The sequence below is a fragment of the Glycine max genome, chromosome 7, assembly GCF_000004515.6.
Source record: "Glycine max cultivar Williams 82 chromosome 7, Glycine_max_v4.0, whole genome shotgun sequence".
NCBI classification, from domain to species: Eukaryota; Viridiplantae; Streptophyta; class Magnoliopsida; order Fabales; family Fabaceae; genus Glycine; species Glycine max.
The window spans coordinates 36,625,879-36,651,650 of record NC_038243.2 but is presented as its reverse complement, the minus strand read 5'-3'; the positions used below and the strand labels follow the sequence as shown (position 1 = coordinate 36,651,650).

General features: G+C 33.2%; 4 protein-coding genes across 5 annotated transcripts; all 4 read left to right on the top strand.

Moving 5' to 3' along the window:
- Positions 1–942: 942 nt before the first annotated feature.
- On the top strand, positions 943–9,412 carry LOC100806542 (wings apart-like protein 1). Of its 2 annotated transcripts, XM_003528401.5 has the most exons (13): positions 944–1,699; positions 2,954–3,053; positions 3,174–3,516; positions 4,124–4,236; positions 4,808–4,936; positions 5,141–5,234; positions 5,395–5,505; positions 6,229–6,797; positions 7,170–7,432; positions 7,902–8,052; positions 8,648–8,745; positions 8,815–8,896; positions 9,111–9,412. In XM_003528401.5, the coding sequence occupies exons 1-13, from the start codon at positions 1,248–1,250 to the stop codon at positions 9,192–9,194; spliced, it is 2,589 nt and encodes an 862-aa protein (XP_003528449.1). In that variant the 5' UTR covers positions 944–1,247; the 3' UTR covers positions 9,195–9,412. The 2 variants fall into 2 exon arrangements, with proteins under 2 accessions (XP_025985093.1, XP_003528449.1); XM_026129308.2 differs by lacking the exon at positions 5,395–5,505 and having other exon boundaries at positions 943–1,699.
- Positions 9,413–10,915: 1,503 nt separating this feature from the next.
- LOC100806015 (cytochrome P450 736A117) lies at positions 10,916–11,524 on the top strand. The gene has a single exon (XM_041017537.1). It carries the CDS (start codon positions 10,916–10,918, stop codon positions 11,522–11,524), a length of 609 nt encoding a protein of 202 aa, XP_040873471.1.
- A 35-nt stretch (positions 11,525–11,559) lies between these two features.
- LOC121172598 (cytochrome P450 71A8) lies at positions 11,560–13,428 on the top strand. Its single transcript, XM_026129128.2, has 2 exons — positions 11,560–11,778; positions 12,657–13,428. Exons 1-2 carry the CDS (start codon positions 11,560–11,562, stop codon positions 13,092–13,094), a joined length of 657 nt encoding a protein of 218 aa, XP_025984913.1. The 3' UTR covers positions 13,095–13,428.
- Positions 13,429–15,321: 1,893 nt separating this feature from the next.
- On the top strand, positions 15,322–20,296 carry LOC100819183 (cytochrome P450 736A117). Its single transcript, XM_003529262.5, has 2 exons — positions 15,322–16,273; positions 19,243–20,296. The coding sequence occupies exons 1-2, from the start codon at positions 15,335–15,337 to the stop codon at positions 19,855–19,857; spliced, it is 1,554 nt and encodes a 517-aa protein (XP_003529310.2). The 5' UTR covers positions 15,322–15,334; the 3' UTR covers positions 19,858–20,296.
- Positions 20,297–25,772: the final 5,476 nt, after the last annotated feature.

Sequence of the window (25,772 nt, the reverse complement as noted above, 5' to 3'; positions counted from 1 at the left end):
AAAAGGTACAATCACAATCAATCACCTGAAATCAACTAACTTAGTGTGAAATTATTTAAGCTTAATTTTATGTTTTAGATTTGAATCCTAAGTATACAAATTTGTTAAATATTTGGAGAGAGATGTTTATGATCCATAATAATCTTATCTAACTCAAATAAGATTATTTTTAGTGGAGTATCAAATGGATCGAAAAATTGAGTGATAATTAGTTCTGTCTTGGATGTTTATTATCCATAATAATCTTATCTAACAACAATAACAATAAAAATTAGGATAGATATTAATTATTTTTTATTGTAGACTTATAATATTTTCAGCTAGCATAATCGAAGTTGACAAAATCTATAACAATAAGTGTAATTCATATGAAAAATATTTATTTTTATATAACTAAAATTTACAATAAATAAATATTTTGGAATATATGAATTATATTATAAATAAAATTCATAACAAATAATTTCGTTTACCATATAAATAATAATTTGGATTTATGGTAGATAACTTGCATTGTAATGGTAGATTATTTTCAATTAAAAAAAGATAAAAATCAAATTAAAAGTAATAACCAGTTAAGAAGATCAAATATATAAATAAAGATAAAAGAAAGTATCATGAGATAGTATTTTTTTCCTAAGTTTATCATCAAATCAAATTAAATTAAATTTTAAATTAAAATTAAGAATGATATTAAAAAATAATAAAAATTAAATATAAATATTTTTTGTGAATATTAAATATTCAATACATTTTTAACATTAAAATATGACTTGGATTTATAATATAGTAGGAGTCAACAAGGGACAATAAATAGTTAGTACTAATAAATACATTAAAAAAAATTCATTACTCCACCTCCACGTGAGAAAGCGATGTCTGAAATACCGAAAATACCCTCCTTCCCAAGGTATTGACTAAAGGGGTTTTTATTTCTTACCGGATAAAATAAACCACCACACTGCCCCATCGATTTCAAAATCGCACGGAATTTGATAACAAGAAAGAAAAATTCAAATTCACCCAACACACAAACACACCACTCTTCTTCGTCGATTCAATTCAATTCTTCTTCCTCGTTTTCTTTTTCCAGTTCTTGAACTCACTCCAGCTAGCTGAATTCTACAAAATTTCAAATTCCGAAAAAGCCCTTTTCTTCTACCGAAATGCCGAACCCTTCTTCTTCTTCTTCTTCTTCTGTGTAGCCGCCACCAACCCCCACCACCCGCCACCGATCTCCGTTTAAGATGATCGTCCGCACCTACGGTCGCCGCAAAGGAACCCTCTCGGGAACGTGCTCGGGCTCCTCTTCCTTAAACGGCGACGTTTCCGAGCCATTCAGGGATTCCTTATCTCAGGAGATTGACGACCCTGTCTGTGGCTTCGCGTTCTCCTCGCAGGACTCGTCCTCGCAGCATTGGTCCTTCTTCGATTCGGAGATCGACGACTTCGGCGGCGGCGCAGGCGGCGCAAGGGAGTCGAAGAGGGCGAAGCGGGCGGTGGCGGAGGGGATTCCGGCGACGTCGACGCTGATGGAAGCGCAGGAGTTCGGAGAGATGATGGAGCACGTCGACGAGGTCAATTTCGCCCTCGATGGGCTTCGGAAGGGTCAGCCTCTGCGGATCAGAAGGGCCAGCTTGGTGTCGCTCTTGACAATTTGCGCCACCACGCACCAGAGAAGGCTCCTCAGGACTCAAGGGTGCGTCAATTACGCTCAATCTTTCTTGTTTTCTTGCGAATCTGAAATGGCTTTCTTGAAAAAAGTGTTATTAGTCTGTGGGTGTTTAATTTGACTTAATTTACTTTTGTTTTTCTTTAATTTTTGTTGGGTTTGGTTCAAATTTTTAAATTTGGGCTGGGAGGAGTGGTGGGGTGGTTTTAGGTTCACAATTGTTTTGAATTTTGCTGGGTTTTTGAATTATGTTGGCGCTTTTGAATTTTAGGGATGGGTTGGGAGCTGTAAAATTCGTCGTGGATTTGATGAGTTATTTCTTATTACTTCTCCCTGAGATGAAGAATTGAAAGTGTTGGTAAATTTCTTAGTGAATTTGCTGAGTTTGTTGTAGTTTCCGTTTGGGTCGATTCGATCTTGGGATCTCTTTGGCACTTCTTTTGTAGAAATGCGGCTTGATGGGGAGATTAGATATGTTTCAGTTTCTAGGGATTGCGCATGTCTATTTCACTTAATGGTCTTTGTTGCCGTTTTTTTTTTGTTAAACCTTACGAGGTATTGAGCAACCTCTCCCCTTTGCTTTCTTGTGTGGTTGAATCCCTGAACTGCTGACTTTGCATCCCACTTCAGTCACCCATTGTGGGTGACTTTCTTGCTATTTGATACCGTAATAATGATGTGAAATTTTCCATATCGAGATTCACAAGCTTAATAAGATTCATAATTTTGCTGTTATCATTTACCCTAGTATTATCTAATTGTCCATGAGCGAGGCAGGGTAATATTGTCTAGAGAAAACCCTCAATTAGGTTCTTCAAAAAGCTTTAGCTGCCAAATTAATCCCACAAATGATGTTTTTTGTCATCATTTTAGTCCCTCAGAGATGTGTTTTTTTGTCATCACTTTAGTCCCTCAAAGATGTCTTGTTGTGATTGCTCTAGCACTTCATAGATTGTCACCAAATTGAGCCTTTGAAGATTTAATTGCCACAAAATTAGTCCCTCATAGTTTCTTTGTGTCACTACTTTTGTCTTCCTTAGGGATGTGTGACATTATGGTCACAAAATCTTTGGAGCACTAATATGGTGACAACTTAAATCTTGAGTGACTTAGACATGGGGGTGACACAGAGCTCTCGAGAACTAACATGACTGTTTATTCTATTTCCATGAATCTTCATTTAAATCTGGAATTTTAAACTGAGTCCCTGGATTGAGCTCTTATAGAAAAATACCAGTATGGATGTTTAGCTGATAAATCCCTGATTTTTATGCTTTCTAGGATGGCAAAGACAATAATTGATTCTATTTTGGGCCTCAGTCTTGATGATTCTCCCAGCAATCTTGCAGCTGCAACCCTTTTCTACGTTTTGACTGGTGATGTAAGTCTTCTTTTGTTTGTGGAATTGCAGTTAGTGAATTTATGAATGATGAAAGAAGCTATGACCAATATGAGTATTACTATTATTATGTATTTGACTGGATGTGCTTTTGTTTTTCAGGGCCAAGATGATCACCTCCTTGAATCACCTGGTTCTATTCAATTTCTGATGAAGTTGGTAAAACCAATTATCTCCTCAGCTATTAAAGACAAAGCACCAAAATTTGGCTATAAACTTCTATCATTGCGTCAGAATGATGACATGCTGAAAAATACGAATACAACGGGAAGATTGGACTCCAGTTCTGCAGAAGTTTTTTCTAGAGTTCAAGAAATTCTAGTAAATTTCAAAGAGCTGAAAACATGTCAGAATGACAGTAGGGTGGAGAGGCCAGAGTTATGCCCAAAATGGTTAGCATTGCTGACTATGGAGAAGGGTTGTTTGTCTGCCATTTCTCTTGATGGTATCGTAAAGTACATTTATTTCTAGTTTGTATTATTGGCTGAAGATGTTCTTTTCCCTCTATTATATTGTGTCCTTTTAAATGCTAATGTCGGTATTTTTGCACAAAAATAATAGTAGGCAACCAAATCTGTTCATATATATTTTATACTGGTATTTACTATTTAGTGTTTAAAATCATTAGCGATGAGTTTATGTATTAGTCTTGTTTATTTTTATTTCTTTCTAAGTTCTGACGGTGCCATCTTGATTTTGAAATACAAATAAAACTAGTAAGTTCTCAGAACAGTGGTGCTTAATTTGATGGAATCTGGTTTGTTTATATGCTAGGGGGCTTTATTCTGAATTGTATATCAGTGGTCTTTGTTTATGTGAATTTCCATCCCAAATTAATTAGGATTATGCTGTTTTCACTTGTAAATTATGATTTCTGTGGTATTCTTTCTTCACAAAAAGTTATAGTTGATCAGGAACTAACTTCAATGGGCTTTGTAATGTTCCATGATCCTGCTGACTGTATATATTCTTTTATGGAACCTCTATTGGAACATCTTCTGAGTATTCTTTTATATTTTCTTTGGATGTTTTGGGGGATTACTTGCATTCAGAAACCAGTGGTGCTGTACGGAAGGCTGGTGGAAATTTCAAGGAAAAATTAAGGGAGCATGGAGGACTTGATGCAGTCTTTGAAGTCACCATGAATTGTCATTCAGATTTGGAGGTGTGAGCTTGTATGTTAGTTCATATATATGCCTTACTATATTTGTAGTACACATAACTTTGGCCAAAAGAAATTGACAGAGACAGTTAAAACAGAATATTTTCTGATTGATATTTTTTTATCTGACATGAGATATTGTATTCTGCTGATTTCACCAATTCTTTTATTGGCCTGTTTGGAAAGCTTTCAAAATCACATTTTTGTTGATAAAAGAACAAATTGTATAGTAACATGAGTGTTTGGGTAACTTTTTAGACTCTCAACTAATTCTGCTGTGGGTCAAATTGGTTTTGACTTAATTTTTTTAGCTTTTCTGTTAAATAGATTCTTGGTGTGGGACCCATAAAAATATTCTGTAGTTGAACGCCAAGAGTAATTAAACTTTTTCATCCAAAAAATCATTTATTCTGAACTCATTTTTAAACACAAATTTTTTAACCTTAATTTTTTCAAAAATCAATTCTTTCAACATTACTTCTAACATAATCGTGATCAAATGCACCCTATATTTGCTTCCTCAAATAAGAAATTATGGTAATAACTACCTGAAAACTGTGGATTTGTCTTTCAGAATTGGATGAAGGATAGTTCTCTGTCTACCAAAGATTTAAGAAATGACAAACGAATCAAGAGCCTAACTTTGCTTCTCAAGTGCTTGAAGATAATGGAAAATGCAACTTTCCTAAGCAATGGCAATCAGGTTGACATGTGTTCTTTGCCTGTTTTACTTGTAAACTTGTTTGTTTATTTTTATAGATGTAATTTGGGTTGTCTTGAATTTTACATGTGTGACATTCTCCATCTGTATTGCATAATGCATACAGTTTGCTGCATTGCATTCATTGCTTGGTGAAATTTTTAATTTATCAATCATTCAATCTTAACATTTATTTTCTCATTATAGACTCATTTGCTTGGAATGAAAAGAAAATTGAGTCCTCAGGGACCCCCAACTTCATTTACGGAGCTGATTATAACTGTCATAAAAATCCTCTCAGGTAATGATCACTCAAAGGGTAACTTCTTGCTTTTGCTGCCTTTTCATTATTATTTATTTTATTTTCAATAGTCATGTTATTTTGCTTTGATTAGTTTACATTTCTAATGGTTCTAAGCTTTTGTTTCCTCTCTCCCTGCCAAAAATCTTCTAACTTGTAGATCTATGTTTACATCGAAGTGCCTCTGCTGCATCCAATGATAACAAGCCTTATGATCCCTTCTCTATGACCAGTCATGATTCTGAACTGGATCAGCTCAGAGACTATAAAGGTACTAGATTGTTAGTATTAGGTTGGAGTTCTATACAGAAATTTGCCAAACCATTCTTGAACCTTCATACTCTTACTTATCCTTTTATCCAAGACAGACAGGATTGATTGCTTAAATTGTTTCCCTCTATTAGGAGATAACTATTATCTTTTGCTATGTTTTTTTATCAACCTGCAGAATTGACAGGCCTCTATTACTGAGGCATATGGTATTCTGAAGGGGATGGGATGTAAAAGGTTAATGTATGCAGGCATGGATGAAGAGGACACCTAATAGTAAATAAATGGAAAATTCATGCTGTTAAGTCTGGAGCATAACTGAATGCTGGGCTGCAAGGAATAGTGGGAGGTGGTAAATCTGTTGAGGAGAAATGAGAATATTAAAGGAAGGATAGGCACTGGTACTGCATGGTAGGCTTGAATTGAGAGGAAAAGGGGATGGGCTTGGTCTGGGTTGAGTAATTTGTAGAAAACTTACCTTTTTTCAGGATGTGGTAATTTGTAGAATGACAATCATTGCTGTGCCTTGTCTTTCGTTGTTCTGCACCTTAATATTGTTATAAAGATAATTTGTTTCTTCCCAGTCCCGGGTATTTGGGTTGTGCACTGTTTTTTGTCATATTCTAACAATCTAACTTCTAGAAGATAAATTGGTGGTGACTTAGTAATGTAGAAATAAGTTAGTCTTCAGATTTTCTGAATGCTCCTTCTTTTGAATTCACAGAGAATGAGACTTTATCCATCAGTTCCACTGGAAAGTACCACGGTGTGGAGAGAGCCTCTTCTGTTAAGAGTTCTAATGCTTCTCAGATCAACCGAATATTGACATGTAATCGGTTGGAAAGTTCGCTATCCATTTCTGAAACTCCCAGCACTTCAACTACTGATACTTATTCACTAAAGACGAGGGTCAGTTCTTCCATGTCTGGGTCTTGTAGTGGTGCATCTAAGAGTTCATACTGTAAAACATCCACGATTCAAAATAGTTCTGGGAAGAATGTTCGCTTTATGGAAGGTACCCCAGTTGTAATATTGGATGATAGCCAAGATCCCTTTGCATTTGATGAGGATGACTTTGCACCCTCTAAGTGGGATCTATTATCAGGAAAACAAAAAAAATCTCATTCTAAAAAGCATCTGGTAGCAAACAGAGAGTTTGAAAATGAATGTCAATCTCACACCAATGTGAGCCAACGAGAATTAAGTAATGGAGACATCAATTGTTCCAGTTCTGATGTTGGTGATGAAAAAGATTCCAGCCTTCTAGCTGACTGCCTTCTTACTGCTGTAAAGGTATTTTATCTGATTTGATTTTGTTCTATGCAACATTTAGATACACTTATTCTCATAATGTTTGGGTAATTGAGTGAAAGTGGAGGAACTGCTTCCCTGTTTAACCATTTGAGAGTTATTTTTTGTTTAATGCATAGCTGCAATCGAGTTTTCTGTCACTGTTATACACTATACCGATGTTTTAGAGAGATATCTGCTGGATATATAATTCATTTTTTGTTTATATATACTGATAGACCTATCCGTGGAACTTGGATATGTGTGTCCTCTCTGTCGTTTTCTTTTGTTATTCTTTTTATAGGAGATCCTATCAGGGTTTTTCTCATGCAGAGGTTAGTTACAATTTTTTCACTAACTCACTTCTTATTTTAGGTGCTGATGAATTTGACCAATGACAACCCTGTTGGCTGTCGGCAAATTGCTAACTATGGAGGATTGGAGACTATGTCTATGTTAATTGCTGGTCATTTCCCTTCTTTCAGTTCATCGTCATCCTTTGCTCAAATAAAGGAAAATGGTGCAGGAACGACAAAAGATCATCAATCCGATAGGCATCTGACTGATCATGAGTTAGATTTCCTTGTTGCTATTCTGGGCCTGCTTGTAAACCTGGTCGAGAAGGATGGTCATAACAGGTAATTTGAGCAACTTCTGAACTGGCTGTTGGTAATGAAACTAATAGAGGTACATGAGCAAGAGATTTGTTTGTTTTTTTTGTTGATTGTTTTTCTTCTATTGTTAGTTTTATTCCAAACAATTGGATCCCCTTTAGAAAGTCTTGGGCACTTGTTCCACTTAATAACTTTTTATAGGATTTTAATTTAACAAATATAATTGCTGAATCATGTGTAATATCTTAATGATCATACATATTACATGCCAAATTTTTAATAGATTAAACATTATGTAATGAAAGTATAATGTCGGGTAGATTGAAGTTGATTAATGAAGTGCAAGCATTTGTGAAAACCCATTCAAGCATAAAATATTGTAAACTCGATTAACTTGATGTGTATTTCCTATCCAATGGTTAGACTAATAAATTTCAATGCCCAGTAAGCCATTTGTGAAAACCCTTTCAAGCATGCTTCTGTTTTTTTGCAGATCACGACTTGCAGCAGCCAGTGTTCTGCTACCTTCCTCAGTAAGCTTGCACCAGGAGGTTCGGAAGGATGTTATTCAATTATTATGCTCCATTTTCTTGGCTAACCTGGGTGAAAGTGAAGGAGCTGGGGAAGATAAACATTTGCAACTGGTGGGTAGCATGTTAAATTTTTTCCTTAAAATTCTTGTGACAATTATTATGTTTATTCGCATTTTTATTCCTTATCTATTGATATGCTTGTGGGAAGCTTGGAATTGCATCGAATACTAGAATTGCTCTTTTGGTTGAGAAATTACTGATGTTATATCCTCTAATTGGAAATCTATAGGTAATCTTTCCAACTTGTTTACTATATCATGTGTAATGGTTCAGCATTATCAGGTGATTAAAAGATGTTTTTGTTTACGTAAACTGAAATAGTTTCTAAAGAAAAAAAACAGTTAAAATTCAAATGAACAAGCAATGGGTAAAGAAAAATGGAAGTTGGAATCGTGCTTGACTTGATTGTGCCCTGATGTGGATAATGCAATAGGATGCATATGGAAAACAAATTGGAATTGGCTTCAAACTTCCAATATGTGAAAATGTTCTAGTAGATCTCATCTGATATGTAATCATTGTTCTTATTTACTTGTTTATCAATGCTAGAAAGTAGAAACACTTAAATAAAGTTGGTGTGTCTCATGTAATGTAGATGTGGAAATATATGAAATTTTATTGATTAATCATATGTTTCATCATGCAGAATGATGAGGCAGCTGTTCTACAAGGTGAAAAAGAAGCTGAGAAAATGATTGTGGAAGCTTATTCTGCGCTGCTTCTAGCATTTCTTTCCACTGAAAGGTAATTTCTGAATTTTTTTGTTGTATATTTTAGGGCCTATAATTTACTTTTTCTTTTTTTGCTCTACAGTAAGAGCATCCGTGCAGCAATTGCTGACAATCTTCCAGACCAGAACTTAGCAAGTCTTGTACCTGTGTTGGACAGATTTGTGGTATGTAGATAATTGTTAACACCATGGAGATGAAAATGTGAAGTTAGCTTGACATATTTGTTAGACACTAAATTTATTTGGGAATGGTAACTGGGGGTTTCACCTTAATCATTTTGGACACCTGGGGCCTCATCACCTTTTCCTTTTTTGCTTTTGTAAGTGTTTTTCACACAATTGATAGCTTTTTAAAGGCATCATTGTGTCTTGTCTGCAGGAATTCCATCTATCATTGAACATGATTTCGCCGGAGACTCATAAAGCTGTTAGTGAGGTCATTGAATCGTGTAGAATTCGATGAAAGCTCAAAGGGAAACTCTGTACAGCCACGGCATAATTTAGGGTTTGTTGTTATTCCGGAGGAAATGGGACTCTGTTACACGAGTCTGACCAACTTTTATTCTCTGCTCACAGCGCTTATACCCTTATTCTTGTATTACCATGCTGGTGATGACGCTGAGTTGTTTGTATACAAAAAAATCAATAGTGAGATACGTACCTAGCATAGTTTGTGTGTAATCAATAGTGGTAATTTTTTTTTCAATATTCTTGTTTATTCATTCATTTTCTTGTATTGGACTTTGTTTCAAGTGCCCAAGTCCCTTTGTTTCGGAAGCTAGCTAGCTGGATTAGTCAGTCTTGTTTAATGTTAAATACCAGTGGAGATTTGTGCGTTAACAATTCTCATTCTAAGCCAAGTTTTGTTGATATTCAACATTGTGAAACGTTAGTGGAGGGAAAAATAAAACTTGCATGAAATTACTATGGAGTTGTTTTTCAGATTGGCACATTTTGGAACTATCTGCCAATTCTTATTTTGTATTACAAATTTACAATATTAGGTACTTTTCAGTTAGTGATTTTTTACAAGAATGTTAGTAAGTGGCTTTATATCATTTTAGTCGGTCATTAACTAAGTGACCAACTCATTATTTTAGTAGGTTTAATTATTATTTTCATTCTTTCACTTTATGATGACTAATATTGTCTTCGGTCTCTCGAATATAAGAAAAAAGAATTGTCTTGAATATAAGAAAATTTTGATTAATTTTACTTTAATTAATGTTATTATTTTAAAATATTTTTTATTTAATTGAGGTGTTAATTTTAATTTTTTTTATTTCTTATATTATGTTTGAATGAAGGATAAGTTGGAAAAAATATTTAATTGAAATTAATATAGTTAAATACGGTTAATTAAATTTAGAATGAATATTTTTTTCCCTTATATTTAAGGGAGGAGGAAAAAATTATTAAAATCTCACAAACTTGCTACTTGCCCTTAATTAGTGCCTTCATATCAGTCTGAAAATCTTATTCAAATCAACCTAATATTCGTTGAAAGTACCTCATCCATCCTGTGTGCGAATTGGCAAATATTAGTTTTAATTTTATTAAGAAAATTAGTTAATCTTATTATTAAATTATATAATTTCAATAAAAATAAATAAATTTTTATTAAATTATCCTTAGTTAAAACTTGATATTAAGCATAAATTTCTCATTAAATAAATGATATTTGAAAAATATTCTCATTAAATAAGACATAAGACATATGTTGTTAATATTTACTTTGAAAAAAAAGATTTGAATTTTTTTTATAAAAGAGAACAGAGCAATAACAAGGATCGAATTACCAATACATGATTTGAGAGGGAAACAACAAATTGCTTCTTCCAATCATAAATATAAGAATTTTTTTATTGATGTTAAATATAAGAAAATTTTAATTTATTTAACGTTGTCTTTAAAATATGTTTTATTTAATTAAAATTTTAAGTCTAATGATATTTTTTATTTATTTCAGATATCAAAATTCTAATGAAAGGTAACTTTTTTTATTTTTTATTTTTAATTGAGATTATTAAATGTGGTTGAGGTCAGAGAGAGTATGTTACTATGATCCGAACCGATTCAAATCGGAAAATTCGGTTTTAAAATCAAAACAGGAGAAGGTGACAAGGCACCTGGTGTCTGCAGAAGGTACAAGTTATGTTGAAGTAGGCATGCAGATGCAGTTACATGACACCAAGAAAACTTGCATTCATTCACACTATCTTCCTTCTCTGCTGTTCTCTGATGTTCATCATCAAACAGTATTCCAATGCAGCAACCACCAAAAATTCACCCTCTGCACTTCCAAGGTTACCTCTAGTGGGAAATCTGCACCAACTTGGTTTGTTCCTACACCGCACACTCCAAACTTTGGCTAAAAAATATGGCCCTCTAATGCTACTTCATTTTGGAGAGGTAGCAGTACTTGTGGTCTCATCTGCTGATGCAGCGCGTGAGTTGATGAAAACTCATGACCTGGTCTTCTCTGACAGGCCACATCTTAAGATGAATGATGTCCTCATGTACGGTTCCAAAGACCTCGCATGTTCCATGCACGTACGAAGAATATTGGAGGCAAGTACGGAGTTTGAGTGTGTCACACCTTCTCAGCACCAAAATGGTTCAATCCTATCGCGGTTTGAGAGGAGGAAACAGTGTTGTAGTGATTTGTTGCATGTGAATTTGACTGATATGTTTGCTGCACTTACGAATGACGTGACGTGTAGAGTGGCTCTGGGAAGGAGGTACTGTGGGAAGGAAGGGAGGGAGTTTCAGAATTTGTTGTCAAGAGTTTGAGGAGATGTTGGGTGCTGTGTCTATTTTAAGGGACTATGTACCTTGGCTTGTATGAGAGAGCACAAAGAGTGGCTAAACATTTGGACCAGTTTATAGAGGAAGTGATTCAGGAACATGTTAGGAATAGAAGAGACGGGGATGTTGATGTTGATAGTGAGGAGCAGAGTGATTTTGTGGACGTTTTCCTATCCATAGAAAAGAGTAACACTACTGGCTCCCTAATTAATAGAAATGCAATAAAGGGTTTGATGCTGGTTAGTAAGAACATCATTTTTTTTGAGTTTGTTACGTTACTACACCTGGTTTCTCTTACATCTCATTTTTTTACTTTTTGTATTCTGTTTTGGATCTGTGAGGTTTTGCAGATGTAAATATTGCTTCTCCTTCACTTTTGTCGATGCTTGGGCTGATTCTGTTTCTTAAAAAAGATTAATAAGTAGAGGCAACTTAGATTAAAAGGGTCACATGTTTCTCAAAATTTGAATTGATTAGATTTCAAATATCTGTCTTTTTTTTGGTTTATTTCATCTGTAATGGCTTTTATTTTTGGACAGTGGTGATATATAATGTGACCTTTGTATATGAGTTTCCTGTGATGATTTGTTATTAATCTGCTATTGTACATTTACACACAAGGATAGGTTCTGGAAGTTGCGAAAAAGAAAATGAGGGGCAATGCAAGAATTTGCTGCCAAGATATAAAGCAAGAAAGGAGTGGAAACAAAAGTTAGGGGTTAAATATGCTTTTAGTCTCTTCAAATGGGGTATTGTCCACATTTAATCCGTACCAAAAAACTCATTTCCATTTAGTTCCTTATTTATGAAAATGTGTCATGTATCATAAACCAGAGACAAAAAGAGATGGTTCTTTTACGAATATATTTCCATAATGGAGGGACTAATTAAATGGAATCCATATTTATATTGCATGGATCAAAAAGTAAAAACACATTTAATCCTTTTTTCTTGTAATTATCTCAAACTTGCCCATGTACGTTATTTTCTTGAGTAAATTAGCTCATGCAAAATTTTCAATGTTTATGAAGTTTAGTATATATTTCATACTATTGAAATTGAAACACTATTGTTAAATCAGCACGGTGTGTTGTAACTTTGCTTTCCTTTTGTTCAGGACATGTTTGTTGCTGGTAGTGACATTACCACAGCCATGGATTGGACAATGTCAGAAGTGTTAAAGCACCCAACTGTGATGCATAAATTGCAAGAAGAGGTAAGAAGCGTGGTTGGTAATAGGACTCAGGTAACTGAGGATGATTTGGGCCAAATGAACTACTTGAAGGCTGTGATCAAAGAAAGTCTTCGGCTTCATCCCTCAATTCCCTTAATGGTCCCTAGGAAATGCATGGAAGATATCAAAGTGAAGGACTATGACATTGCAGTTGGCACTGTGGTATTAGTGAATGCATGGGCAATTGCCAGAGACCCTTCACCTTGGGACCAACCTCTATTATTTAAACCAGAAAGGTTCCTCAGAAGTTCAATAGACTTCAAAGGACATGATTTTGAGCTTATACCATTTGGTGCTAGAAGAAGGGGTTGCCTGGAGTAAGGTTTACTACAATTATAATTGAGATGGTGTTAGCAAACCTTGTTCACCAATTTGATTGGTCTTTGCCTGATGGGGGTGCAGGGGAGGACTTGGACATGTCTGAAACGGCTGGCCTTGCTGCTAGTAGAATATCTCCTCTCCTTGCAGTAGCAACTGCATATGAGAGAAATTAGTATATAATGACCATAAAAAGAAGTTATTATAAAAGCAATAAGGTTGTGTTTTATATTGTAACACACATGACTCTTTTACGTTGTGGATGCATTTGTGTCTGCAGGTTTCTCTCGTTTCCAACTGTGGTTTAATGGATTGCACAAGCTTTGTTACTGCTTAACGGATGATTATGTGTTGTTCATCTAATTTGGCAGGTTATAGATATAAACTACTAATGTTGGTTGACATTAGAGTTTGGCTTACACTATTACTATTGGTTGAATTAAGAGTTTAACAGTATGTTGTATGTGTTATTATTTCTCTTTGCGAATAATTTAACACGGTAATTTATTACTTGATATGGCTTATTATGTGCTTGGTAATCCAACCTTTCCCGTGGCAACTAGGAAGCCACCACTATAAGTTACCCCTTGATCCTACTCTGATTTGTGTAAAAGTTGAATTTATCTTGAAGTAATTAATAGTTCTTGTCCTTGCAATATAATTCCCTAAGCAACTAATTTAACTCAAATCTGCAAAAATATTAATGGTGTTTTCTAAGAACTAAAACAAAAATATGTTGCTCACATATTGCTGCATGCTTGCGGTTCGCAGCTATCACAAACTTAGAATAATTTGCTGTGAATAATGTTTTTTTTTTCTCTCTTCCCATTATCAGTATTATAATGGGAGGGAGTTTCAGCATTTGCTGTTAGAGTTTGGGGAGTTGTTGGGTACTGTGTCTATTGGGGACTATGTGCCTTGGCTTGATAGGCTGACGAACAAGGTTAGTGGTTTGTTTGAGAGAGCACACAGAGTGGCCAAACTATTAAATCAGTTTATAAATGAAGTGATTGAGGAGCATTTTAGAAATGGAAGAGGTGTGGATGTTGATGTTGATGTTGATGTTGATAGTGAGGAGCAGAATGAATGATTTTGTGGATGCTTTGCTTTCCATAGAAATAAAATAACACAACTGGCTCCCCCATTGATAGAACTGCAATAAAGGCTTTGATACCGGTTAGTAATAAGAACATCATTTTTTTTTTTTCTATAGGTTATTATGTTCTTACACCTGGTTTCTTTTCCATTCCATTTTTCTTCTTACCCTTTTTTTAATTTTACATCATATGATTTGCCACATTTATCAACAGTTAGTTTTTTCTTTTTTGAATTCTGTCTTGGATCTGGGGTTTGGCACATGTAATGTTGCTTCCCCATTACTTCCGCCGTTGTACGGAATGATTCTGCTTCTTATAATAAATTGTTTAGAGGCAACTTGGATTAATAGGGTCACATGTTTATCAAAATTTGAGTTGATTAGATCTCAAAAAAAATCTTCGGTACTATTTATGGTTTCGTTCATATATATGTACTGGCTTATATTATTGGACAGTGGTGTTGTATGACCTTTGCTGGTATAAGAGTTCCCTACGATGATTTGTTATTAAAGTGATATATAGTAGAAACAAGGATAGGTTCTCAAAATTGTGAAAAAGAAAATAAGGGTCAACTACGAGACTTTGCTGACAAGATATACAGCAAGAAACGAGAGAAAACAAAAGGAAGGTGTTATATAAATACGTTTTTAATTTCTGCAAATATTGCAACGTTCGAATTTTCAGTTAAGGATATCAAAGCAATTTCATCCTCTTGTCTTTCATTAAAAGTTTTTTCAATCATTGCTACGAGTTGATACGGGTGATAAGATTTGAAAAATATCCATTGTCTAGTAGTGTGAATTATCTTGTTTTCCATGCTTCAATTGAACATTCTAAATAAATAAAGGGACTAATTCATTAAGCCAAGAATTAAATTCTAAAAAGAGACAAGCAAAAGTGCATTACATTAGGAGCTAAGATTAAAGAAAAGAGAGAAGAAAATCTTCCATGCCCTGTACCAAGAACAAGAGTCACTCAATTTGGATATCCCCACTCAGCCTTTGACTTTCCCACACATCTTGCCACCCACATATTTCTTGCCACATGTGCAAGTTTTTAACCTAACGTGTCTTTTTCCCTTACCTTACCATGCAAGATTAAATTAATCAGTACCATATATTCATAGTAGTCATCACCACTCAGCATATGGTACCAAGTTTCATGCCCCACGAAAATTCGCATTCATTCACAATGCTTTTCTTCACTGTCTTTGTTCTCTGCCTTTCTCTTGCATTCATGATCAAATGGTATTCCAATGCAGTAACCTCCAAAAACTCACCCCCTTCACCTCCAAGGTTACCTCTGCTGGGTAATCTGCACCAACTTGGTTTGTTCCCACACCGCACACTCCAAACATTGGCTAAAAAATATGGCCCTCTAATGCTGCTTCATTTCGGGAAGGTGCCAGTACTTGTGGTCTCATCTGCTGATGCAGCACGTGAGGTGATGAGAACTCATGACCTTGTCTTCTCAGACAGGCCACAACGTAAGATAAATGATATCCTCTTGTACGGTTCCAAAGACCTTGCAAGTTCTAAGTACGGAGAATACTGGAGGCAAATAAGGAGTTTGAGTGTGTCGCACCTTCTTAGCACCAAAAGGGTTCAATCCTTTCGAGGTGTGAGAGAGGAGGAAACTGCTAGAATGATGGATAACATTAGGGAGTGTTGTAGTGATTCATTGCATGTGAATTTGACTGATATGTGTGCTGCAATTACGAATGATGTAGCGTGTAGAGTGGCTTTGGGTAAAAGATACCGTGGGGGAGGAGAAAGGGAGTTTCAGAGTTTGTTGTTGGAGTTTGGGGAGTTGTTGGGTGCTGTGTCTATAGGGGACTATGTGCCTTGGCTTGATTGGCTGATGAGCAAGGTCAGTGGTTTGTTTGATAGAGCACAAGAAGTGGCCAAACATTTGGACCAGTTTATAGATGAAGTGATTGAGGATCATGTTAGGAATGGAAGAAATGGGGATGTTGATGTTGATAGTAAGCAGCAGAATGATTTTGTGGACGTTTTGCTTTCCATGGAAAAGAATAACACTACTGGCTCCCCCATTGATAGAACTGTAATAAAGGCTTTGATACTGGTTAGTAAGAACATTTTTCTTCATATATATGGCTTATTATGATCGTATACTCAGTACGTACGCTGGTTTCTCTTTCATCTCATTATTTTGTTTTGGATCAGTGAGGTTTTGCTCTTGCAATTGCTCTAGTAATAAAATTATCGGCCTCTCCACATGGATCGCGTTTTCTTCATGAAATAACATAAATTTAAATTTAGTTTCGTGTTGCATTTTTAATCAAACATTTAATCACAAAATTAGGAAAAACTACAACATTATACACAATGGGTTTCAATGTGCTTAATCCACCAACCAATTGCTCTATTTGGTTCTCTATGAAGATGAATTAACCTAAAATAAATTATATTCTCTTTCAAGATAGGAAGACAGGCCTAATTTAATTTACTCATACTTTCATGATAGTTATGTTCAATTAGATCTTTTATGGTAGGTGTTGATTTCTCAAAGGATCAAACCTACTTTCATGGTTAAAAGCTTAAGTCTTTATCAAGGGTTTTCAACAATTAGGTTCACCATTAATTTCTTCTTTAATTATTTTAACTAAACCAAGTTAGTTCCCAAGGGCTTAACCCTATTCTTAGAAAATAGGATTCTACTCACACATAGTAACCCAAAAAGAAATAGAAATTGAGAATGGGATTGGAAAAATCTAGAAAAACATGATCTTCGATCTTAAGCTTTCACAAGAGAATTCAAACAAGAATCTCTTAAATGTCTATTTAAAACTTAAAAATAAGTCATAGGTCCAAACCTAATTGAAAATAAAATTAAAAATTTGTAAATAGTCATTTTGATACGCCTCACACTAGTGTGACTACTCCCACAAGGTGTGAGAGGCGTGCTGAAAGAGAAAATACGTGTCAGGAGTACCTACACTATTGTGGGGACTTATCACACCTTTCATATATTCACTTTTGATCAAGAACCTCATGATTTTCATGCTAAGATAGCTTTCATTCTCCATTATGAAGGATCCCATTGTTGGACCTTGTGGCCTCAATAATCTTAAGAGAGATAGACTTAGAATGCAGAAGAAGTAACAACAATCAATTTAATAATTTTCTTTAAACATGCAAGGCAAAATTGATTGCAATAAAATAAATGAGATAAGGGAAGAGAGAATGCAATCACAGTTTTATACTGGTTCGGCCACGTCCCGTGCCTACGTCCAGTACTCAAGCAACCCACTTGAGATTTCCACTATCTTTGTAAAATCCTTTTACAAAGTCTGAACCACACAGGGACAACCCATCCCTTGTGTTCAGATGCTTTACAACAAGAGACTCATAGTCTCTTAACCAATCTCATTGAATAAGAAGAATGAAAGAAGAATTCTCTCTTCAAGAGAAGAATATTACAATGAAGATTCATGGATGAACTCTTAATGAATTTGTAAGTGTTTGTCCAAGAGTTTCTTTTGAGAGAACATTTGATAATGAAGTTCTCTTGGAATCTCTCTCATTGTCTTTTGAGAGGATAAGACATTTTGGACCAGCAAAATTCTCTCTAAAATTCGTGCCCAAGTCACCTATTTATAGGCCTTTGATGGTCATTCACCAATCCAATGAAAAGATGTGACTGTTGGTAGTTTTTCTGAAAACTCTCCACTGATAATCGATTACAATGTTTGTGTAATCGATTACACAGTCATAATTTGAAGGGTTATGACTCTTGAATTTGAATTTCAGGAGTTTCGTTGCTGGTAATCGATTACAGACATATGGTAATCGATTACATGTTGAAAATTCAAATTCAAAACCTTTTTCAACAGTTATTTTTCAACCTTGTCTTTTGGTAATCGATTACACTTCCTGGTAATCGATTACCAGAATCTTGCATGTCTTGAAAGCATTTTGTTTTAAGACAAGACTTGATCTTTAGTGAATCTTGAAACAAGGCTTTGTTTGTTGAAGCAATCTTGAATTATTCTTGAAGCAAATGCTTATCCTTTGAAACAACCTTGTTAAATTCTTCTTTGACATCATCAAAATCATGTATACATACATTCACACTCATGCCTCTAAAAATCTTCCAGATCTTCCTCCAAGGAAATCAACTCATCCAACTTGGCCTTCAAGCCAAAATTAGCTGTGTAGTTGCTTCCTAAAACCAAAAGCACACCACAAAGTGTAACAGCGTCCTAAAAGGAAAAACTAAGAGATTATGCACGAACCTAAGCCTAAATCACTCGTGCTAGGCTAATGATCCAAATTAAACAAAAGATAGAATGAAATGCAACGCATCATACTAGAAATTTAGCTAGATTAATTGGATCACGTGTTAAAATTTGAATTGATTAGATCTCAAATATCTACACTATCTTTTGGTTTATTGCATCTGTAATGGCTTTTATTATTGGACAGGGGTGAATGGTGATGTATGACCTTTGTATATGAACTTCCTATGATGATTTGTTATTAAATGATATTGTAGAAACAAGGCTAGTTTCTGGAAATTGTGAAAAAGAAAAAGAGGGTCAACTGCAAGAATTTGCTGCCCAAAGATACACAGCAAGAATGAAGAGAAAGCAAAATTAGATCGAGTTAAATTTGTTCTCTTCAAATAGGATAATGTTCACATTTAGTCCCCACAAAAAAATCGTCTTCTTTTGGTTCTCTGTTTTTGAAAATGTATCATGCATAGTTCTTTTTTCCATAAATGAAAGACAAAAGAAGACGACTTTTTATGAACGATAAGTACCCTATATGATATATTTCCATAATCCAAGGACTAAAAGGAGCCAATATTTTATAATGGCATGTAATGAACTTATTTATATTTACTAGGACAAAAATAGTAAAAACATATCTAACCTTTCTCTTTTGGTAATCTCAAATATGCCATGTATATTGTTTTCGTGAGCAAATAGCTCATGTGAAAGTGTGATACTATTGAAATTGAAACATTTATTGTTAAATCAGTGATGTTTGGTAACTATAAGGTGTCCTGTAATTATGTTTTCTTTTCAGGACATGTTTGTTGCGGGTACTGACACAACACACACGGCCTTGGAGTGGACAATGTCAGAGCTGTTAAAGCACCCAATGGTTATGCATAAATTGCAAGACGAGGTGAGAAGTGTGGTTGGTAACAGGACTCATGTAACTGAGGATGATTTGGGCCAAATGAACTACTTGAAAGCTGTGATCAAAGAAAGTCTTCGTCTTCATCCTCCACTTCCATTAATAGTCCCTAGGAAATGCATGGAAGATATCAAAGTGAAGGGCTATGACATTGCAGCTGGCACTCAGGTATTAGTGAATGCTTGGGTAATTGCAAGAGACCCTTCATCTTGGAACCAACCTCTAGAGTTTAAACCAGAAAGGTTCCTCAGCAGTTCAGTAGACTTCAAAGGACATGATTTTGAGCTTATTCCGTTTGGTGCTGGAAGAAGAGGTTGTCCCGGAATAACGTTTGCCACAAATATAATTGAGGTGGTATTAGCAAACCTTGTTCACCAATTTGATTGGTCATTGCCTGGTGGGGCTGCAGGGGAGGACTTGGACATGTCTGAAACAGCTGGCCTTGCTGTTCATAGAAAATCTCCTCTACTTGCAGTAGCAACTGCATATCAGAGAAATTGATATGCAATGACCAGAAGAAGAAGTTATGATAAAAAAAATAAAAATTTCACATATTGTGACACATCACATATGCCTCTTCTATGTTGTATGTGCAAGTTTTAAACTACTAATGAAATTTGGTTCAAGGGGAGTCTGAAAAGTATATTCTTCATAGTTGTTAGTTTTTTAATTTAATTTTATTTTATCTTCCATAGATGAAGCAATTGAGGAGCACATTAGTCGTTGGTTGAGGAATAGCAGCGATGGGGAAATTTATGCAGAAAGTGAGGACCAGAATGATTTTGTGGTCAGTTTGCCTTCAATGGAAAAAGTGTGGGAGAATTGATTAGACAAGCAGAAAGACTGAATATATATATTGAGGTTTTTAAGTGGGGAATTGTATAGTTGATGTATCTCATTATTCTGAGATAGAAATTATATATCAATTACAAGAAATAAATTAACATATCTTACAAATAAATTGGGATTATATTAATACCAAAAATTATGGAGTGATTATTTGTATATTGGTAATTATTAGGAGAATATTATTTTAAAGGATCTGGTTAGTAGTTAATGTTCAGGGATTTATTCCTTTTCTATCTTATGCTTAACTTGATAGTTATGTTATTTAAGCTTAAATTATAATTGTGGTCCTTTAATAATTTTAATTGGTAATTTTAGTCTCTTATTTTTAAATTTAAATATTTAATCATCCTATTTTTTTTAAAATAAGTAATTTTGATTCTTTCATTAATTCATCATCCAAAATCAAATATTGACTTTCATGCGATGTATTGGTATTGACATGACGCATATATAGATTGTCTAAATGATACTTATGTGACTAGGAGTTAAATAAAATTAAAACTAAAAAAAAAATCTTAATAAGAGTTGAGCTCATAAACTTTTATTTGAAGGTAAAGCAATAAAATCCTAAGACACTTGTTTTGTTTACTTAATTTTATAAATACTATTTTACATATATCATTAGTTGGAAGTTATTAATTTTTTTAAATTATAAAAATTTATAAATTAAAATAAAAATTTGATATTTAAGTATATTTAATATTTAATTTTACATGTATTTATTGTTATTATAAAATTTTATTTTAATATAAATTAACAAAAATTTGTTATTATTTTAATATAATTTAAAAAAATACATAAACTAATATATAGATTATTTTAAAAAAACTATGTTGTGTAATTTATACAAATTAAGTAAATTTAAAATAATATTTAAATAATATAAAAATTAAAATTTATTATTTTTCATAATTAAATTAATTTTTTATTATTTATATATAAAAATAAATGTACATAATTTTTATAAATAACATAAGATAATTTACATAATTTTATTGATTTATATAATTGGTATCAAAAAACTTATTTACTAAATAATTTTTTATAGTTAAAACGAAAATATTAACATGTAAGTAATTCCTAAAATATTAAATATTAACATTTTATTATTTTATATAATTTGAATAAAAATAATTTAAATATTAAAATAAATTTAATTAATTTGTATAGTTTACGTTGATGCAATTATGTTGATTTATATAATTAGAGTAAAAGTAGTTCGTATATTAAAATAAATCTACAAAATAATTATGTAAATAGTTTATATATGAATTTATGAAACTTAATTATAAATTGGTAAAATAAAAAATAAAAATATGTAAAGTATTTAAAATAAAAAATATATAAAATGATGTAAAATAAAATTAAAAAAATTTATATATTAAATATATTTTTAATTATAAATTTTTATAATTAGAAAAAAATTAAAAAATTTTGATTAATGATACATATAAAATATTGTTACCTTATCTTTGAACAAGAGACTATGAGTTCAACTCTTCCGGTCTATATAAGGGTCGCGTTAATACTAATATGTCATATCAAAATTAACATTTAATTTTAGACAGTTGGCGGATGAAAGCACCAAAATTACTTATTTTAAAAAAAAAGAAAATTAAATATATTGATTTAAAAATAGGACACAAAAATTATAATTTATCCTTTGTATCATGTATCTTGATTGCATAGTGAACACATAGAAATTATCCTTATAACTTGTTTATAAAATTGAATGCTGTCCTCCAAATAGGTCAGATACCTCATCAACCAAATTTGATTAGTACATTAAAACTTGGACATTCAGAAGTCAAATAAATTGTTCAATAACAACTATAAATAATTACACATATAGCATACTGTCAAACTCTAAATGCCAAACAATACTAGTAGTTTGCACTATGCAGTCAGAGTTCATACGACGTGTGGTATGCGATAAACTTGACCAGATTGGCAGGAACTTCCTTTGGGGTGATACTGTAACAGACAAGAAAGTTCATTGGGTGGCTTAAGAAACTCTTTGTAAGCATAAGGAGTGTGGTGGACTTGGGCTAAGGCAAGCAAGACATGTTAATGATTCCTTTGGGGTGCTTTAACAGTTCGGATATTGTCCACTCCAGGGTTGTGTAAGTTGTGTCAGTACCTGCAACAAGCATGTCCTGAACAAAAGAAAACAAAATTACATGACACCTTATTGTAGTTACCAAACCACGCTGATTTAATGATAAATGTTTCAGTTTCAACAATATATTAAATGTAGTTATATACAACTCTTCATAAACATTGAACAATTCACATTACCTATTTACTCACGAAAATAATATACATAGGCAGGTCCTCGAATACTATAGAAATAAAAGATTAAACATGTTTAGTCCTTGTAATTTGTAAATATAAAATTTTTCACTTTGAGTCTATAAAAAATCACCACCTTTTAATCTCTCCTTGATGGAATATGTCATGAGTGATTTTTATCTTTCACAAAAAATCACCTCTTTTTGGTCCCTCTTTTATGAAAATAAGAATCACTCATGACACATTTTCATAAACAAGAAATCAAAAGATGATTTTTTTTTAAAGTACAATATCAGCTAGCTTTCATTTCCTCTCCTTTCTTGCTGCATAACTAGACAGCCAATTCTTGCAGTTGATCCTTATATTCATTTTCACAGTTTTCAAACCTATCCTTGTGCCTACAATTTCATTTAATAACAAATCATCATAGGAAACTCTAGTACAACCAAAGGTCATACAGCACCACTGTCCAATAATAAAAGCCAGTACAGATGAACTAAGAAAAAAAATACTCTAGATATTTGAGATCTAATCAATTCAAATTTTAAGAAACACGTGACCCTGTTAATCTGAGCTCTCTCTACTTATTGATTTATTATAAGAAGCAGAATCATCCAGAGCAAAGACAGAAATCAAGAAGCAATATTACATGTACAAAACCTCAGATCCGAAGCAAAATACAAAACAAATGATGTTCTTACTTATCAATATCAAAGCTTTATTGGAGTTCTATCAATTGTGGAGCCAGTAGTCTTACTCTTTTCGATGGAAAGCAAAACGTTCACAAAATCATTCTGCTCTTCACTATCAACATCAACATGCCCATCTCTTCCATTCCTAACGTGATCCGAAATCACTTCATCTATAAACTGGTCCAAATTTTTGGCCACTCCGTGTGCTCTCTGAGACAAACCATTAACCTTGCTCATCCAGTCAAGCCAAAGTACATAGTCCTCCCCTACAGAGACAGCAACCAACAACTCCCTGAACTCCAACAACCAATGTTGAACTCCCTCCCTTCTCCCCCACAGTATCTCCTTCCCAGAGCCGCTCTACATGCTACATCATTGGCAAGTGCAGCACACAAGTCAGACAAATTCACATGCAAGGAATCACAACAACACTGCCAAATGTTTTCCATCATTCTAGCCGTTTTCTCCTCTCTCACGCCGCGAAAAGACTGAACCCTTTTGGTACTCAGAAGGTGCAACACACTCAGACTCCTTAATTGCCTTCAGTGTTCCCCGTAATTAGAACTTGGCAGGTCTTTGGAACCATACAAGAGGATGTCATTTATCTTACGTTGTGGCCTGTCTGAAAAGACTAGGTCATGAGTTTTCATCACCTCACGTGCTGCATCAGAAGATGAGACCACATGTACTGGTACCTTCCCAAAATGAAGTAGCATTAGAGGGCCATAGTTTTTAGCCAAAGTTTGGAGAGTGCGGTGTGGGAACAAACCAAGTTGATGCAGATTATAAAAAGAAGGAAAAAGCTAGAAATTATAAAATTTATATCTTGTCTCAAAAGTTAGATTTTTTACTGAAGGGGTTTAGTTCAGCTCAGTTGGTTGAGAAGGGATGGTGTATGTGGATTGTGAAGTGTGGAAAATTTAAGATGTGTTTGGTTTGCATTTTCATTTTCTATTTTTATTTTTTGAAAACTGTTTTTATTTTTAAAAGATTATAATTCTGAAAATATGTTTGATTTGACTTCTCGTTTTCTGTTTTTATGAAATAAAAATATTAAAAATGTATGATATATTGACTTCTTGTCTTTTTGTATTTTTAGATTTGCTTGAAATTATATTAATTGTCATCACAATTTCATTTTATCCAAAATGAGATTTCTGTTTTTTCAACTAAAAACACTGCAAATAATATTTTATTGTTTTTATTTTCTGGTTATTTCCTATGTTTTTAAAAATCCAACCAAACACATTTCATTATCATTTTCTATAGAAAACAACCAAACCAAACATTCCGTTAACTTTTGAGACAAGATATAAATTTTCTTCCAATTTTTTAATGAAGGGGTTTAGTTCAGCTCAGTTGGTTGACATTGGACTTTCGTCATGAATGGTGTATGTGGATTGTGAAGTGTGGGAAATTTAGCTAAAGTGCAGTAGAAAATGATTGATTGCTGAAGCTAAATGTGTGAAGCTTGCTGGGAGAGCTTTGTTAGATGAAGTTCTTGTACAGTAGAGGAAATTCGTGAAATATGCGGAGTTGTCTAATAAATAAATATTGAATTTCTTAGTTAACAAATAAAGGGAAAAGAGCATATAAGCACCCTAAACTTTTACCCTTTCACAAATAGACACCTTTAACTATCATTTTATCCTAAGTAACACCTAATCTTCTACAATTGTCTCAATAAACCCTTTGTAGCGTTTTTGAACAATAATACTAGTTTTTATCTGATTATAGTTCTTAAGTTATTAAGTTATATATCATAATTCAAAACACCTATTGGAAGCTCACGTCTATAATCCTTCATGCGTCAATTGATTCTCACATTATTTCAAACTAGGGGATAAACAAGACTCTTAATTTTTTTAACACAATCATTTAATTTTTAGGTTAAATTAGTTTTTTTTTCTCTAATTTATTTATTTAGGTTCAATTTAGTCAAGATTGAATCAGGAACTCACTTTAAAACTTCTACCATTTTGTAAATAAAAAATAAAAAAAAAATCTTATTCAAGGTAAAATAACTGAAGTTGATATTTGAAACAAATGTAAAATGTTAGATTCCATAGGTAGAAAAAAAATAAAAAAATAAAAAGAAAGAAGAAGAAGTAAAAATTATTCATTTAATCTTTAGACTAAAAAATTATCTTTTTTAGGTACACATCTTAGAATATCTTTTAGTTTATGTGGTGTTTATGATAAGAATTGAAAAGGTAAAATTTGTGTAATGATAACACAAAAAAAATCCAAAATTATTTATAAAATACTAAAATGTGGGATGCGGAATGCTAACGTGGAGAAGATAATGGATGAATTATTTATCACATTTTTTATTTTTGGAGACTAAAGTTTGAATTTTCATTCTTTCGAGGATAAATTTATCAATTTTTTTGTACAAAAATGATTATTTATTCTAGTTTTTAATTTTTTTTATTAATTGAAAAATTTATCTAATTGTTTAATAAATAATTATTTTAGCAATTTCTAATGTTTTTAAATGATACTTATAGTAACTTTTTCCAAAAAATGATAACTTTTAATTTTTTATATATTTTTTATTTTTATCTTAATATATTTATCTAA